Source organism: Anneissia japonica, unplaced genomic scaffold (genome assembly GCF_011630105.1).
Source record: "Anneissia japonica isolate Jap-2015-1 unplaced genomic scaffold, ASM1163010v1 scaffold466_len1169948_cov191, whole genome shotgun sequence".
NCBI classification, from domain to species: Eukaryota; Metazoa; Echinodermata; class Crinoidea; order Comatulida; family Comatulidae; genus Anneissia; species Anneissia japonica.
In genome coordinates this window covers 283,047-302,370 of record NW_022689540.1, presented here as the reverse complement: position 1 = coordinate 302,370, position 19,324 = coordinate 283,047, and the positions used below count along the sequence as shown (strand labels likewise).

The window sequence follows — 19,324 nt, the reverse complement described above, 5'->3', positions numbered from 1 at the left end:
TGATTTTTGTAATATTGTCAATTAAAAGTGTGTGGGAAGGAATATAAAATTTACTTGGAATTTCAGATTTACTGGTTTATCTGTAATATTTAAACAGTTTTTTACCATTATGAATGCCTTAAAAAGTCGGTCTGTGACCATGGAATTGCCCATATGCCTAGAGGACTTTAGTCCTGCATCCAGCACATCACCAAAGTAAACCTTTAATGGGTACGACCCTGCCTAGGATCTAGGCCTAACTAGGATCTAAGCCTAACTATCCCGGCTAGTGCCCGAATTTCCGCCTGACCCTAGGCCTAGTAGGCTAGGCCCAGAAGGGCCTAGCTAGCAGCCCAGCCACTTGACCCCTCTCTCTGGCCTACCCTAAGCTCTTGCCTTACAACTTAGCTAGGGGCCTAGGCCTAGCTAGGCCAAGTCTAGGCCTAGTAGTAGTAGATAGACCTAGCCACATAGGGCTTACATTAGATAAAGGCCGACTAATTAGTAACACAGGCCTACCAGTTCAGGGTAGTGATAAACTACTTTAAAATTCGCCCGAAAATTCAGTGCATACGGTATCAATTATTGTTGTACAGCTGTGTTCCTGTTGCCTTGCCTGTTGACCTTGTTTAACTTTTAAAGCGTTCTCTCTTTTTCCGCTAGGCTAACATAATATGGAAATATTACGATTCTTGCGTCATTCTCAAGCTAACTGCGTCATCATGCGTTTTCGTTGGTAGGTAGAGAGCGTTTCAAATTCACATGACCTAGCTTTGATCTCAAATCAGTGATAAACTGGTCTACAGTTTCGGCTTCTGAAATCTTGCTTGCACAAAACGTGATTTGGATCTAACATGTGTATAATGATATTGATAAACAATTGAAATTCTCTGTACAATATTATGCCAAACAATTAGAGGGGAATTCCTTATGTTGTGGTATATTCCTTATGTTGTGGTCATAAGTCCATTCAACAAACAACATAAAACATATTTTTTATGTTGTTTGTTGAATGGATTTCTTTAATAATAATATTAGTCTAATATGACCACAACACAAGGAAGTCCAATTATACATATCAAAGTTATTAGGTTAAAGTTCTCATGTTGGTGCATGCATAAAACGTAATTTCCTAATATCTGAGATTGACAAACAAAATTTTCTATACTATATATACTAATTTAACGAATGGACTCCCTTGATTTAAGGACATATATATGTATATTTAGATACGCAAAGTTTAGAAGTTTAAAGGAGAGGACTTCCTTATGGTGTGGTACTGTAATATCATTATAAACCATTAACAAAAAACATAAAAACATAAAAATTATTAAGTTGAATACTTCGGTGCATAAATATAACGTAATTTTGGGATATATATTGAGATTTATATAACATTTGAGAATGTACTGAACATAAAATCTTAAATATTTTACATTTTATCAGCAATCTATCAGAAATACGGGGATTGGTTATACTGTAAAGCCTTCGGAACCCCTCCAATACTAAAACTGGGATAAAACAGGCAGTGAATATTCCATTTTGATTTAGTGTAGATGTTTTTTACATTTTTATGTTATTTGAATTCTTTTTATTTTGTATGATTCATATGTTATATTTTCCACAAAAAGATAAATGAATGCCTGAACTGATATTTTATGGGTTTCATATTACTTTATACACAGTATTGATCTAAATTTAATGATTATCCAGTGAGCATTGTTGATTATGATAGCCGAAATATTATTAGAGTTTAATTAAAACAAGAAATTTACATTGATGAACGTTTAATCTTGGGATTCCGCTCACATGGTACCTGTTGCCTAGTGAGGTCATTGTGAAGGTCAGTCGTCACGCATGACTGGGCTAGTGAAAAAGAATAGCATTTTACTGTTTTTAAAGTTACTTGATTTACATTGTTGTTCATTGTGGTATTTACGGCTTATTGGAGATATGAACAAGAGTTTTGAAGAGATAGAAATAAAAGAAGCCAGTAAATACAAATGGTGTTTATTGTACCCTCTGTGCAATATAAAAAACTTGCAATAGCAGTTACATTAACGGTCAGAGAGATTAGGTTGAGTCAGGTGGAATTTAGCCTTTTTTTCCTATTCAAAACCTAATTAACTTGTGGTCTGTCAAAAAGTGGTCAGGTTGAAACCTGACCAACCGTACCGGTGGCTACGGCCCTGATAGGTAAGGGGCCCAGACACATTTTTAGAGGTTTATTTCAAGGTTTCTTTATTGAAGTTTTGCAGTATCTCCGGAGACATCCACACATGAAATTTAAACAGATCATTGTTAGTGTGACAGGTTATATTATGGCCTGTAATTAGACCTACAAGATTGATGCAATACAATATTAAAACAATGTCTGTTTATATACAGGAATTACCGGATGTAATATGTGTTGTATGCAATGAAATAAACTAGTATATTGTGGGATTGCACACTGCCAAGTTCGGCATATTATATTACCTTTTACAATCATTATAAAACTGAATATTTTTTCTCGTTGGTGGCGCTGTCCAGAATGAGAAAAAATAATAAATATGAGACTTGTGGTGGCAAGTCTAACAAAGAAACGTGTACATTTTGAAGTAATTCCGAATTTTCTGCAGTAAGAAAAAAACCGTGTTTTGATATATTATGTAGTCAATTATAGCATTTAAAATATTTATAGAGAAATTTCTGACATTTTTTGAAAAATACCACCCTGAAAATTCGTTTAAATTTAAAATATTTTCAGGATAGATTCACCAGGGTATACCCTTCTTCAATCTTCAGTCATGTGAAAAAAAGTGTAAAAGCCATAGTCACCAAGAAGAACTTTTGGCACACTGACTTTGATTTCGCCCTGGCCCACTGTGTGCGGCCCTGTTACAGGTCGGTAGAAATCTTCTCTGTAAATGTAAAGTTTTCTTGCGTAATACCGGCAAGAATACGATGCCCTGTAAGGACATAGTTTATTAAAAAAGGGTTTTCCATCAGGACCACCAACCCTACCCCTCCGCCATGGCCAAGGTGTGGGGTGGGGATCGTGCATTTGGCGGGACCAATAAAACTTGCTTGCGACGCGCCTGTAAATTGGTGACGCATTTTTATTGGTCAAGGAAAAGTCTTTGACGCTTAGAACGCAATGACGTCCAGGCAAATATTTTGACGATCCGGCCATGTGAGGATTTGCCTGAGCACCCACTTTTAAGAGAAGATGAAGACTGACGAGTGAGTGATACAAAAAGTAAATCCTCCTTTTTTAGTTAGTGTAGGGGTAAGTTGAGTCACTACTATATAGTTCTGTGTGACTTGGGTAGGCTTCTGGGCGTGCGGACCACACTCCATACGGTGTAGGCCTAGGCTAGAGTCGTTTCGGCCCTGACAGGCCCGTAGCCAGGTCATTTAAAGGGGGTTCTCTGGGCGGGAACTCGCCCCCCCCCCCCATCAAACTGGCCCTTTTCAATCTCGGCCCCTATCAAACTCGCCCCTTGCAATCCCGCCCCCTTACAAACTATAGTGAACACAGGAGTACACAGTTTACCTTGCAAATAATTTTTTATTCGATGTATGGAAAGAGGATCTCGGGTTTTAATCTACTAGCTAAACCATCGATGTCCTATTCTAACATGCACTAGGGCGGACGTGCTATATGACACTACCCTGTACGTATGAATACAAAGATTACAATAACAATATAAAGCAACATAGTCAAAATAATGAGAATTGATTAAGTGTAGAAAAAAAAATTTACTTTACCGAACGCATTTGAGACAGAGTAACCGGCTGTGAAGTATCCGGTGCTGTTAGTTGACATATAGAGCCTGTCTCTTATACACATCTTCGTGCTCATATTATTTGTTATATTTTTATTATTCATTATTTTCACTTGACTCCCATAAATAATTTTGTTCGAAGAACATTTTATGCAGTTGTACTTCGCAGCACTTCACTTGCAATTTGCAATTTCTAGTTTTAGTCTGTATTTAATTACTATGTAGCATGGTTGTCAACCGAAAGGTTATGGGCGAGTTTGTTAGGGGGCGAGTTTGTTCGAAAGCGAATTCGTTAGGGGCGAGTTTGTTAGGAGGCGAGTTGACAAGGGGGCAAGTTTGTCAAGGGCAAGTTTGCTAAGGGGAAAGTTTGTAAGTGGCGACTGCAGAGTCAGGGGGCGAGTTTGTTAGGGGGCAAGTTTGTAAGGGGTGAGATTGTAAGGGGCGAGATTGCAAGGGGCGAGATTGCAAGGGGAAAGTGGGGGGGGGGGGGGGGGGGGGGGGGGGGGGGGGGGGGGGGGGGGGGGGGGGGGAGTGTGTGGGGGGGGGGGGAGTTTGATAGGGGGCGAGTTGACTGGTATCCCTCTGGGCGTGGGGTCCAGAAGCCTGCCTAAGGGCCCGGGTGGGGTCAGGGGCGAATCCCCCGAAGCCAGAGCAGTTTTTCTGTTTAATGGGTCTATATAATGTTATAAAAGCAGTTATGTTTTGAAAAAGATCTATGTAATAAAAAGGTGGTAATATAATAAAATAAGAAAATATTTCGTGAGTGGATTTCCCGTACAATTAAAAATCGTAACAGTACTGCATCGTGAGTGGATTTATAAGTTCTTACCTTATTATTATTATTATTATTAATATGTCCATTTTTATTGATCTAATCTACCGTACGTGTATTTACTTTCATAGTTTATATTTAAATATTTAAAATTGTTTATAAATTTATTTAAATGCCGTGGCTAGAGATACGGTACCGTATCGGAACTTCCGAATGCTAAAGGTACGGTAGTAAATGATATTACGTCATGATTAGCCAATAGAAATGACCGACTCGATTTTGGCTTTTTTGCAAAGTCGACGTCGCGATCAGGAGAAACGTGGCGTGAACAGTTACGATCAAATTTATGTCATAAACATTTAGGCCCATTTCATGTATTTCGATTGGGGCTTATCACAATGTTTGGGTTAAAAATCCTTTCTGTTATTCTTGCGTATTTTATGGTCTATCCATAGAGAATGTTCTACTAAGGCTAGGCTTAGGCCTAGGGCCTAGCCCGAATACCCGCCTAGGGCCCAGGGGCATACTTATACTATAGGCGTACTACTAGGCTAGGCTTAGGTGGTTTTCATTGGTAGCTAAGGCCTAGGCCTGGCTTCTACTATTAAAATAGTTTATTCTCGCTTGATGTCGCCAAATCTAGCAGAACTGCTATCCTTTTTATTTGTTGTAGGGCCTCGGGCTACAGAATATTAATCAGAGCTTGTCAACAACACCCGCAAACGAACGAATCTTCGATCTTTTGACCATTCCAATTTTTGATATACCCAATGACTGGGCTGAAAGATTCAGCAAAAATTGCCCAAAATTACCCAAACTTCCTGAAAATGCATTAAAATTTGAAAAATACGTGTTTTTCACATGTATAATTTTCCTTTTAGTTCAATTTATAAACCAATTTTTTATTTTAATTGTTTGTGTTAATTATTAAAATTAATAATTATTCATGAGGTGATAATACGGATAGAAAAATACGCCCTCAGTCGGCCAGTGTTATCAGTAGATCAGTTTTATTATGTAATGCATTAATTAAGTAAGATCAATGGCAGCTCAAATCACAAATAAAACAATTCTGAACCCATGTTTATGGCAATTAACAGTCAATTAACAATGTTATGTGCACTTCGTTGAGTTTTGCTTACTTGAATCATAGAGAAAATAGAACAGTGTTCTATTTTCTCTATGCTTGAATGGACTGAAATATAGTCTTTGTTACTTCTTAATTCTTCCTCAATGACAAAAATATTTAATTTTCTTAGAAAAAATAAAATACCCAAGGATTTGAACGGAATACCCAGGAACCCAAGACCAAGTCAAAATACCCAAGATCTTGGGTAAATACCCAAGCAGTGGTCACGCTGAAACACACACTCACTACTCTTGCAGCAGCAGTGCGCTGAATGACGTCACGCATGAATCGGCGTTTCTATTGGCTGATCATGACATAATATCATTTACCGTACCTTTAGCAATCGGCCGTATCTCTAGATATACTATATGAAATAATGTAATCATTAAAATTTATGATAATTGATATTTAAATAAAGCAAAAGATTGAAACATGTTAAATACAGACACAAAGTATACATAAACCTATTTCTAGATTATAGAAAATATGTAAATCTGTATGAAAATGATATAAATTTATATATATACATAGAAATATTATGCGTAAATATGTATTTAGTATAACAAATTAAATTTAAACAAAAATATGAAAGAAGCAGAGGAAGAAAGAAGAATAAGATAAAATTGAAAATGAACAATAATAATTATTTTTTCATTATTGCATCACGTTTTTGTGAAAATAACCCATCTTAAAGGACTATCTGTCGTTTCCTTCTTTGCTACAGTGAACGAAAAATGTCAGTTATTCTATGACGTTTCGTAATTCTTTATCACTAAAAATTAACACTCGTTTTGACACACTCCGTTCTGTTGTGTGTGTGTCTGCTGTTGAAAACAACCTTCCTAAATTTGTGACTGGCTATGATGACTGAGATGGACCATGATGACTTTTTTGTTTGGGATGGAAAAAAGGAGTCAATTTCCCAAAAATGCTCAATCAGCAAATAGGTTAGTGTGCGCTGTGGACAGTATGGCTATGGAATTTACTAACCACACAGTCCATAGAATCAGGTGATTAAGTCGCAAAACTTTAGCTGCATTTGGTGGATTAAGTCGAAAAACTTTAGCTTCGTTTAGTGGCGCCATTTACTCTAGGTAGACGGTGACCGGTTTCGTTACCGGTTGGTACATTTCTTACAAACATTCAGGCAAAGGCCAGTCAAAGTTGAGACGGGAGCCGGGTTTTTATCGATGTTTGCCATCCTTATACAGTATGGGAGCCATCGTAAATTCATGGTTTGCCGGAGTTACGTTCAATTTAAATCTCCGAACTTCTGAAGATATTCTATGAATGAAGGCTTGTATCGCAGTGACCAAATAATGAATTAGGTGCTAAATGTTGATTTAATGCTGGGTAAGTTAAAATCACACATTCCGTCCGAGTGGGGCTCATTCAAAAATTTGAGGGGGTTCGCTAGAAAACAGGGGGGTTCGCTAGAAAAGGGGGGTTCGTCCGAACCATAAAACCCCCCCCCTCCTGGCTACGGGCCTGCCTGAGTCGATTCGGCCTGGGCGATTCGGCCCCGGGTCGTTTCTGCCCCGAGTCGTTTCGGCCCAGGTCGTTTCTGTCCTGAGTCGTTTCGCCCCTGAGTCGTTTTGCCCCTGAGTTGGTATTTTTGTCATGTATTTCGGCCGCAGTGTATGGAGCGCCGAAGATGCAGCCGCGAATAAGTTCATTGCAGTTCATTGCGGTATCAAATCTTTCTTTTTATAGAAACAACGCAAATGTCAATTGGTTTGGAGATATGTTTCTCTTTATCGTTTCTGTACGATATATATTTGGATCATGTTTATAAATGCTTCAATAAAATTTATATTTATAAAATAAATAGGCTTATAGTTAATTTAGCGGATTAGTTTGTCATAAGTTTTTTTTTTTGCGTCTCCATTTACATTACCAAATGTTCTATTTATAACAATACATAGGTCATATAAAATAAATTAAAATATACTGAATGATGTGATAATGAAAATAAAGCAAATATATAATTGTATTATTAAGGCCGACAAAATCACTCATTGCATAGAAATTAACTAAAGAAATTATTAACTACAGTATAATTTGAGGAAAGAATTAACGTTTTCAACAATTATGTTGAGGTGAAGCAGACACATGGTTTGTATCTTCTTGTTTGTTTCATTTATTGTCGATACATATTTTGATTAGGCATGTTTATTAAATACACAAATAAATGGAAATAGTAAAATATAGTTTAAATAAAATTTATACAGTAGACCTACAATGTTAATGGCTGTTTCAGGCCTCTTTTGATATTAAGTAAGCCTTAAATTTCACTCACAAGGCCTATTGTTGCATGGAAACTAACTACAGTATAAAAATCGGAAAGAAATGGCCACAAACAGGTTCCCACGGTCAGACATGATTTGTACGCCGCCTTCAGGAATGTGTGGGCGCACTACTGCAAAGAGTGAAGTAGTCAGATGATAAAATTAGAACGGCTATTTTTAGGTGCAAACACATGCCATGGCAGTTTATTTATTTTTTATTTTATTCAACTTATAAGGCAAGAACAGAACAGGTGAACAAGCACCTCTACAGAGCCGTCTTACCACCGGAGAAAAATGAATAAATAAATAATCAAATAAATGTAAAAAAGATAAGGATTTCTAGATGTGTATAAGAGACAGCAGCCAGAACAGTGACAAAATGAGATCCAAGTGCAAAAATTATCAGGAAAAAAATAAGATTTCAATTTAGAGTTGTAAAATTCAATAACTTTGTTCTTAAAAGAAGGAAAGGAAGAATCTGATCGAATTGATAAAGGAAGATTATTCCAGATGAAAACAATTCGTTGAAAATAAAAAGATTCATGAGCCTTAGTTTTGCACCGGCGTATAGATAACATAAAATGATCAGACGAAAGTCTGGTGGTAGAACGGCCCTGTGATGAATTAAAATGCACATAATCATCAATAGAAATATCATAAATACCATAAAAACTTTTGAAAAAAATAAAGAGATCACTGATCTCGCGTCTAAAAGACAACGGTAACAAGTCAAGCTGCAAAAGGCGCAACTTATAATCAAGGTTAGGATAATGCAATATGAATTTAGTAGCCCGTCTTTGTATACCCTCGATACTATTTTATATAAAAAAAACCTTGATTATTAATAAAGAAAGATGTAGAATATAGTAGTAATTAATATTGATCTGGGCATAATTTTCATGCATTTATACAGTAGTACCAGAATGCTTGAAATACCTTTTGGGTGTCATTCCCTTCATGCATCTATCCCTGTCTCTTATACACATCTAGATGTGTATAAGAGACAGACTACAATCAGACATAGACTTAATTTCTTTGAAACACTTGGAATCATCAGCAAACATTGCCATAGTGGAATGGTGGCCAGAGCTGGGCAAGTCATTAATGAATAAAAGAAACAGAAACGGTCCAAGTATGGATCCCTGGGGAACTCCGGAGATAACAGGAAGCCAATCAGAATTACACCCTTCTATAACCACCCTTTGATAACGATTATTGATATACGAATTAAACCACCCCAAAAGATTTGAATGAAACCCGAAAGATTGTAATTTGTAAATAAGAAGTTTATGAGAGACACTGTCGAAAGCTTTAGAAAAATCTAAATAAAGCATGTCAACCTGCTCAGCTTTGTCCAGCACAGAACTTATTTCTTGGAAAACAGTAAGAAGTTGTGTGCTACTGGACCGACCTTTTATAAAACCATGTTGCAATCGATAAATATCTTTACGAACAATTGGAAAAATAACATTAAATATAGCTCTTTCCATAACCTTGGCACATATACAAAGAAGGGAAACAGGCCGATAATTCTCAATACGACTTTTGTCAAATTTTTTAAAAACAGGAACAACATTGGCTTTTAGCCAGTCAAGGGGAATTGTTTGAGTTCTAAGAGAACAATTGATAATATAGCATAAGGGAGAAGCAATCTGTTGAGCACATTCCCTTATGACAATTGGAGACAAATTATCAGGACCTGACGATTTAGTAACGTCTGAATGTTTAAGAATATCTAAAATGTCATTTTCATTAATAAAAATAGATCCAAGATTGTCATTCTTGAAAATGGGAATATTGGAAAATTCAGCATAATCTTTACTTTGAGACAAAACAGAATAAAAAAAGTAATTGAATAAAGAAGCTTTGTCTCCAGAGCTCGTAATAATATTGGGTAATGATTTGGTTTGTTTTTTAGTTCTGAAAAAAGACCAGAACCTTTTAGGATTGTTCACAATAGAAGACTCAAGATTATTAATGTACTGCCTATACTTATAGGCCAATAAGTTTTTATATCAATTGCGTAATTTTCGAAAAGTAGACCAGTGCTCGGTAGAGTTGGACTGTTTAGCTCGTTTCCAAGCTGATTTCTTTTTGTTTTTCTCATGGCGTTAATGTGTACTGTACCTGTATGTTTACCTCTCGTCTATGGTTCTGATTTTTTTTTAAATTATTCAACTTTGTTTAAGCTTTAATATTTCATTTACCGTATATGGACAGGACCCCTGCCGGCAGGAGCGGATCCAGAGATGTCCGACGGGAACCGAAAATGGGGCCGATCGAAATAACGCCGCCCTAAGGGGAGGTCCACGAAATATTTGTTTTCTAGACAGACGCTCGAATGTAACCTCTGAGGCGTTTTGGGCGATCAATTTTTTTTCCATTTTTTAACTTCCTAAAAGGGTGACGGGGCTGAGGACGCCCCCAGCGGTGTGTAGGCTCGATCTCCCACCCACCCTTTCTGACATCTCTGGATCCGCCCCCGATGGATCCATATTTGCGATTTTTTTTAGGATGATGTACTTTCGTCTTTGTAAATTCTAAAATGATAATAATGATGAAGTATTGTATGAAGGTTTGCATGTTGAAGTAATGCTGACAATGCAACGTACAGTAGATAGTCCTAGTTCTGAAAAGATTTTGTTTTTGTTTTTTTTGAGAATGTCTCATTTTTTTTGTTGATAAATGAAATTACTAGCCGCGAAAACAAACATATGAAATTCAGATATATTTAATTTAACAAATAAAATGCCAACAAAACACAAAAGCCTTTATTAAGAATCATTTAGAAATGGATAACATAATTGTACTGTCTTGTACACTTGACTTTCCACTAGGAACTGCAAGAAAAAAAGAACATTGTTTTTGAATAACCACATATTGTAAAATTATACTCAAACTAATTAAAATTTCTGACACAATAACAATTGTAAAACTTAATAATCATACTGAAAAATACAAAAAAGAAAAAGTATTATGTATAGTCAAGGATCGTAAAAAAAGACAAAATAAATCATACTAAAACACACACAAAAAAAAAACGCTCTTTAAAAATACAGGACCTAAATAAACCGCAGTGCGTACTTGGTGCTCCATACTGCGGCTGTTAATTGCAATCGAAATGCTTACAAGCAATAGGGCGCGACCACTTCTGACCTGGGTCGTTTAGGCCTTCTAGCCCGGGTCGTTTCGACCCAAAAAGGGCCAAAACAACCCTGCCGTATCGACCCAGGCCGAATCGACTCATGGCCGAAACGACTCGGAACCCTCCATACATGCCAAGCCTCACGCATTCGAGTCTCGCGCATAAGTAGGATTGCTTTTGTTTTTATCAAAGAGTATAGAACTGCAAGAGGTCCAACTGCCGTGGTTTCTCTGGAACGTAATCCTATCTCAAAAAGTACTCCCGCGAGGGGGGCATGTCCTTCAAAAGAGTGTAAAAGGCGTTCGTATCGAATGCGTACTGCGCATCTAGAACGTATTTTAGAGTTTTGAAACGCAGCATGCGTTCAATACGAATGCCTTTTACGTTATTTTGAAGGACACGACCCTTCGTGGTAGTACTTTTCAATGTTCCTTTGCCTGTATACAAAATATGGGCAGTCGAACCTCTTGCAGTTTTATACTCTTTGTTTTTATTATACATTTGAGCATAGATAGATGGCACACTACACCAGGGTTGAGTTGGGTTAGCTTTCTATTTTAAGTAACACTCTCATCCAATCAAATGGAGCTGCCTACAAGATTGCAGGCCTGGCAGTTTGTACATGTTACAGTTTTCTGGCAGCGTAAATCATGTCAGATACAAATTTCTCAGAGAGTCTTACAATCAAGATGGCAACAACAAACGAACCAGTTAATTTTTGAGTTGTCTTCAGAAAGGTTTAAATGACCATTGGCAAAATTGCAAAGAGCACAGCTTAACAAAAATGTTTGAGATAATATATTTTTTTTTCTGATGTTTCTTTCATTATTACATACAGTATTGTCATATAATTATGGTATCTCATATATTCTTTAGTTGATAAATTCTGATAATTTTTGGTAAAAATTTGAATATTTCTCTTACTATTCTTGCGATCAGATCAGATCAAACTAGCTGCATCAACAGGATCAAAGAACGTGTACACTGCTGGCCACCACGCACGCGGCTCATGGGATAGGTTCAATCGTGGACGGCAGAAATATGCATTCTCTGGAAAAAATGCGGATTTCTAACAAATTTTCGGTTATAAAAATATAACCCTAAATTAGCAAAGAATCCATTTTCAGGTATCTAGGGAAAAAATATTCTAGGGGGGTGGGGGGTGGCATGCCCGGACACCCTGCTAGGGAGGGGTCTTTTGTAATAAAAGTCTCACGCCTGCAAATTAGTCGAACTTGGCATGCATGCCCTAGTAGGGAGGCGGACCCTCCCTGCTACTAGGGCCAGGCTGCTAGGCTAGGCCTATATTTAGGGAGAGGGATGTTGGCTTACGCCTAGTGTTGCCAGTGACATAAGGCGAGACTTTTTTATACCTTGTTTAGCGAACCCACCGAACGCAAATATTGATGATTTCGAATGAAATTAAAATTTTATTTTTGGCCAATTAGCCCTCCTGCCTCCACGAAAAATGGAGATTTCAGGAAAAAAAAATAAAAGTTTTTCTTTATTTTTATTACACCCTCCGCTGCCTTGAGATAAGATATATTTCTTCCAAATTATATACTGTAAATTTGAAACATTATTAAACCATCCAATTTTACATTCACCAATAAAATTTTATTTTTATTTTTTCCTCCATTTGCATGTTTTTGGCAAATGCTAATTGCTAAATAAGAAAACAAAATTTTATTTTTATTTTTATTCCTCCCTCTTCTGATGATCTTTAAAAAAATAAGTACACGGAACAAGGAATAAAAAAAGTCTCGTCTAACGCCTAGGTGTCGGAAGGGGTCTGTGTGGACTTGCATGAAAATTCCAGTAAACGTTTTCCCTTGCAGGAGGGGCGGATCCAGAGATGTTCGAAAGTGGAGCTGATGGAGACAACACTACCCTAGGGATGTCCGGGGATCAATTATTTCTTTTTCTTTATTTCTTTCTTTTTTTATTTAAAAAAAAATTTAACTTCAGTAGCAAGAAATTTAAATATTACACATTCAAATACAATATTATAATTTTAAGCTGAACATTATTTTATTTTACCTTAGGTGGTAGTTGTAACCTGGAAATTCAGCTACAGTATGTTCCTCGTTGGCCTAACAGGGGGAATAGCTTCCGGGAAGAGTACAGTTTCAATCATGCTGAGAGAAATTGGCTGTCAATTTATTGATGCTGATGTGGTTGCCAGGTAAAGTTGGTCTATATAGATTGAGACCTTTCCACTAACCAACCAGCTGCACTAACACAGTAAATAAGTCGTTAGTTTATAAAGCGCTGTCAAATAAGATCAAAGGACGCATAGGCTCATGCCAGCTCATGCATGGGCGGATGTGGGGAGAGGGATGGAAACGGAATGATGTTGCAAAAAAAACGAAAGCCAATCGGTGTTTCTGATTGGTTGAATCCCAAAACGTCACGGCAGTTGCGTAACAGACACCGGCATGTTATCACGGAAGTGCTGATCGTGTACAGTTTTGATAACAAAGTAATACAACAATCCATTGTAGGTAAGTTTATGTTAATTTACAGATAATAGTATACTGTAGCACAAAAAGCATATAATGTACCGATAAACATAGCGTACCGTAGAATCTTCTTTCTTAGCGAATTTCGGTAGGCCTATTGGTTAGTAAAGACGATAATATAAAAATGACGATCGATGAAATTGTTCAGAGAATCCTAGGCTTACCTAGTCTAGCCTACATACTTTATACAGTGCAGTAGTATAGATATAAAAAATTGAAGTCGTTATTCTTCCGACATGCAATAGTACATTAGGATAAAGAGACTGAAGTTGGTTAGGGTAAAAGCAGCTCTACCAATTACACCTCAGCTATACATAAATTTAAATAATTGAAAAAAATGATGATATAATTAATGTCAAAATATTGAATCCCGACACGATGGTGTGCATACTTGGAGTATGTATTATACTACCTTATCTGAAACAAAAATCCACGGCCAAAAATCAAGCCTAACTAGTTCAGGCTAGCTAGGTAGGCCCTCCTAATTCCCTATTTATGATAGACCTTTATATGCCTACTCTAAGCCTACTGTAGCTGTAGGTCTATTACTAACAGGCATAGATGAAATTAATAATAGTAATTCATCTGATACTGATATTAAAGCTGAACAATATAACCCAAATTTTTTGGAAAATGATATTTATTTATTATATTTAATATTTATTATATTTAATATTTTGTAAATACAAATAAGGCCTACAGTAGAAGCATTAAGGAAGTACAATCTATCATATGATCCATCCCACCCTGGTAATCCTTATATTTTTTCACTGCCATCTGTCCAATGCTGCAGAAATATACTGATGAAGAACCTCATTTTACCATTTAGGCGAGACATTTTTTATTCCTTGTTTCGCGTACTTAATTTTTAAAAGATCATCGGAGGAGAGCGTAATAAAAATAAAAATTAAATTTTGTTTTCTTATTTAGCAAATAGTTTTGCCAAAAACATCCAGACGGAGGTGAAAATAAAAATAAAATTTTATTGATGAATGTAAAATAGGATGGTTAAATGCTTCAAATTTATATAATTAGGAAGAAATATACTTACTTTTTCTGAAATTTACACTTTTTCGTGGTGGCGGGTGTGCTAATTGGCCAAAAATAAAATTTTATTTTTATTCAAAATCATCAATATTTGCAGTCGGCGGGTTCGCTAAACAAGGTATAAGAAAAGTCCCATTTTAGCCATGAGAGCATTAAATTACTAAATATTATTGTGCAGAAAGAGACAAATAATTAACTACTGAACCTTTACTTGTATAGGTCTTGAAAACATGGTTGCAAAACATTATATTTTTTATTGCATTATTTATATTTAATACTGTTTACTGTTGTGTAGTGTATTCACTAATAAATCCCATGTTTATAATCATTGAATGAGAAAAACCCATTCCTATATATTCGATACTCTACCCCTTCCAGATGTCCTTGATTGGCAACCTGTTATCCTGAAATTAAATTCTTGGAATCCCCACCCCCAAGCATCTTAACCACCAAGCAATAACTCTACTCAAAAAACTAAAGGTTCCATGTTTTCTGATCCATGTTTTTCTGGATACCCCAAATGTTTGCAAAGATCTCAAATGCATTTTTAGAAACTTGATTGCTTTTGTAGAAATCTCCACCATCAGACAATTTGTCGACTGGTGCCAAAATCTAAATATAAAAATCTTTCAACCATGACCATTAGTACTAGACTAAACAAGTTTTTTAGTTAAAATATTCTGAGCCAGAATTGGGCAGTTTGTAAAAATCCATTTCCTCTGAAAATTGTGAGCAATGCCTTTCTATTTCTTAGATGTTGATGGTGTCTGTAAGTTACAACAAATAATGATAAATTTAATTGAGTTTTAAAAATATATACTATAGCCAAAAAAAAATGCTATGGAAATGTGGACCTACAAAAAGCAATCTTGTAGAAAAATTAGGTTGCAAATGAGGAAGGTTTGATAGTACAATCAGCACAGCAAGATCTGTTATGTGACATGGAATGTAGGACATAAACCACCCAGGACATAAACCACCCAGGACATAAACCACCCAATTGGAATATACCATTGTTAAAGTGGGTGGGCAACAGGGTGAACAATTTATCTATAGTGTAAGTAGTATCAGTGCAAATATATAGGAATTTGGGTCAACCCCGATTTTACGAATACCCGAATTTACGAACGGCTCTGGGCCTGTGCCGTACGTAAATGAGGGGTTCTACTGTACTGAAGTTTCGAAGGCGTACCAGTTTTTTTTTTTTTTTTTTTTAATAATTCTCAATAAAAACAACCATTGAACAAGAAAATGAAACTATAGATATGTAGGTATAAGATACTTTGCTGAAGTTGTACTAGTTCTAGGCTACCTTATAACCTAGATAAGAAGTGTCGCCGGCCGACTGTGTGATGCCAATTTTTCGGGCTTAAAACGAAGCGTAAATGGCCTCTCACAAGCGGGGAGCTGGAATCTCAGCACTCCCGAAATGTTGGTGAAAACTCTGGAACTCTGTTTAGGTTGAAATTATTATGTGTAAATTGATTTAGAGTTATCTCATAAAGAAAAAATTCCATCCACGCATATTAAAAATATGTCTGCCAATTTCCCCGCAAATGTTGCAGTAAAGTCGGCCGGTGGCTATTGTAACCAATGTACAGTATAGGCATTCGCATGTTAATGCGATTCTGCGGACCTATTTTCTCGAAATTTCCTGCACAAATGAAGAAAAATACTGAAAAATTTAAAGAAAGTGGTATACAGAAAATATAATTAATGTTTCAGTAATAATAATTAATAATTTTATAATCAATATATCCTGTCTCTTATACACAATAAACAATGCAAATAAACAGTAGTTAAAGCATGTGGATCAATTGTGTGTTTGAATCACAAGTTCATGTATGGGAAAAGGGAGAGGCTTACTTTCTCGCAAACTTAGCAGTAAATTGTCTGCTTAGAGAAATACACAGACTGAATTTCTGCAAAATTTTGATTCCGCTTCCGTGAAATCGGCCACAAGTAAATTATTTTAGTATTAATAAATGCATGATTTATGTTGATTTATTGATTATGTTGTTGCTATTTTTTAACATTTAAATGGGAAAAAAATAAAAAAGTGTAGTTCATGGCTTTTTATTTATCTTTGAATATTTTATCATTGAATATTAATGTAATTAAATATTAATTAATGTAAATGGCAATTTGTTTGATGTTAGATTCCTTTTAAAAACTAAATTATTTAAGATAAAAAAATGCATATATTGGCTCAAGAAAATCAGTTTTAATACAGAATTTTTCATTTGGCGCCATTTTTACCTACCTGTCATATGGGGCCATTTTTACCGGGGCCATTTTTTCCGGGGCCATTCTTTCCGGGGCCATTTTTTCCGGGGCCATTTTTTCCGGGGCCATTCTTACCGTACACCCAGCAAGATCTGTTATGTGACATGAAACCCAAGACAACTACTGTACATAGTTTGTCTTAGATAAAACAAAGAACTACAATAAAACAATTTAAACACGTCATAAGTGTAGTGTCTGGGTTGTAAGACTACAATGATAATAGAGCAAGGCATTACTGGGTAATTATAAATACCTCATGGTTAGTCGGACATGTTGAATCAGAGACCGAATAAACACATAATGGCCTGAGCTGGAATATTGTTTATTGTCTTACTTAAATGTGGTTTGTTTTAAATACGATTGTAATATATGCAATATACGATAATAAGGAAGGATGCAATAACAGGAAATTACATGCAACAGTATCCTTTTGTTTTGCAGGTTTTAGATGAATCTGTTGATAAGATTTCAGAAGATGCTGTTCGGAATTCCTCCAGTGCAAATTCAAGATTAAATACATTAAAAATAACAAGCTTTTGTTCTTTTGATATTTGCTAATTAATTTTTTTTTTTTAATAGGGGAATGCTGTTTTCTCTTTTTTATAATGAGAAAATTAATATTCATCAAATGATATAATTTAAATTGATTATTTGTTTTTAATTTTATTTTTTTACACGTGCCAGATTTAATAGCTGCATGGGCCAAATTTGGCTGGCTGGCCGCCTATTAAGAACCATGGTCCTACACTTTCGGAGTCATAGAAGGATGGCTTTACCCACCACAACCAGAACCAGGACCAATTAACCATACCGATTTTTAGTATTCGCGTCAGTGAATTAAGTATTCATGTAAATACAGTACTTACCTGACTGCATTTGCATGTGTTTGATGCTTACTGACAACTGCAGTTTCTGCAGTTGTCAGTTACTGCAGTCACACAATCAACAGTTGGTTGTGAGAATGAATGTTCAAGACCACACCCGTCTTCAAAGCTCTTGTTGAATTGAATCTCAAATGAGATAACGAAAGCACTCTAATGACTCATGTTACTGCATAACTGTTTTATATTTTTGATAAAACTAATTTTAAATACATTTTCCCCTGAATTTGTGATTATTCATCATCAAGCCTAGACTTTTACTAAATGTGTGACAAATTTATGATCACGCATTTGTTTCTGCAAAATGCGTATTATTGTACATCCAAAATCACTTTGAAATGCGGAACTGTCCTGCACGATGCAAGGCGGTTGGTACAATAACTATGCAATTGTGTCAAAAGCTTTGGAGTAGTCGAGAAAAATTCCAATTATATGCATTTGATTATCTAGCAATTTTGTCAGTGAAATATAAACAGCATGTGATGTAGTGTGTTTTTCCTTAAACCTGAATTTAAAATCTGAGAAAATATTAAAGATTTAAAAAAATTCTTTACCCAAGGAATACAGCAAATACAAATACAGTCAATTGCACTTTAATGTTAGTATCATACAGGCAAGGCTAATTTCTCCATAAATTTATTTGCAATTCCTAGCTCTCCTCGGACCAAACTTCTTGTTGAGCCATTTCTCCCGCTCGCGAAAACATTTTGATCCCTGACTGCCTTCTCTCCTAAATAAATCCACACGATTGGTTAATCAACCAGCCAACGGGTCATCTTGTCGGGGAAATATTAAACATGTTTAATATTTCCCCGACGGCATATAGCTATCCCTGACGCAGTCTCACTATTTACCCATCGCGTCTGCATTAAACTCACAGACCTGACACAATGATAAATCAGCTGCACTGTCTGAGTTGTCATTAACACATTTTTTGTTTTCAAACTTATGATTTATACAGTTGTAGGCATATTCTGTTTACCAGTAGTGACTGTACATAGCCACAATAGTCAAATCACTAGAAAGCATGTTAATACTGTACCAGTATAAAATAGCTGCTAGCATAAAGTAGCTATAGAAAGCATCGAAATAGCTATAGACCAGCATGAATTACCGGTGTACGGTAAGAATGGCCCCGGAAAAAATGGCCCCGGAAAAAATTGCCCCGGAAAAAATGGCCCTGGTAAAAATGGCTCCATATGACATGTAGGTAAAAATGGCCCCAATAATCAAATTCTGTAATAAAACTGATTCAATATATTACACTGTAAACCCCATCTAAACCATATAATTATGATTGTAGAACTCTGTTTGTGGGGTTTACCAATACACAGATTGAATTTTTGGAAAATTGTGATTTCGCTTCCGTGAAATTGGCCACAAGTAAATTATTTTAGTATTAATAAATGCATGATTTATGTTGATTTATTGATTATGTTGTTGCTATTTTTTAACATTTAAATGGAAAAAAAAAATAAAAAGTGTAATTCATGGCTTTTTATTTA

The 19,324-nt window shown here is 35.9% G+C and overlaps 2 protein-coding genes across 6 annotated transcripts in view; one reads left to right on the top strand and one right to left on the bottom strand.

Annotated features, from left to right (window-relative positions):
• The window catches only part of LOC117125083 (ELL-associated factor 2-like), a 7,053-nt gene extending 6,379 nt beyond the window's left edge, over positions 1-674 (bottom strand). Inside the window, exon 1 of one of the 3 annotated variants that reach the window (XM_033271487.1) lies at positions 554-674. The gene's annotated coding sequence lies outside the window, so the exon portion shown is untranslated. Of the gene's footprint in view, positions 1-460 lie in introns of all 3 variants that reach the window. The other 2 variants (XM_033271471.1, XM_033271479.1) reach the window with 2 other exon arrangements.
• Positions 675-3,076: 2,402 nt separating this feature from the next.
• Positions 3,077-19,324, top strand: part of LOC117125066 (dephospho-CoA kinase domain-containing protein-like) — a 32,362-nt gene continuing 16,114 nt past the window's right edge. The window contains exons 1-2 of one of the 3 annotated variants that reach the window (XM_033271459.1): positions 3,077-3,204; positions 13,129-13,268. In XM_033271459.1, the coding sequence (XP_033127350.1) occupies positions 13,162-13,268 (107 nt within the window). In that variant the 5' untranslated portion in view covers positions 3,077-3,204; positions 13,129-13,161. Of the gene's footprint in view, positions 3,251-13,128; positions 13,269-19,324 lie in introns of all 3 variants that reach the window. The other 2 variants (XM_033271443.1, XM_033271450.1) reach the window with 2 other exon arrangements.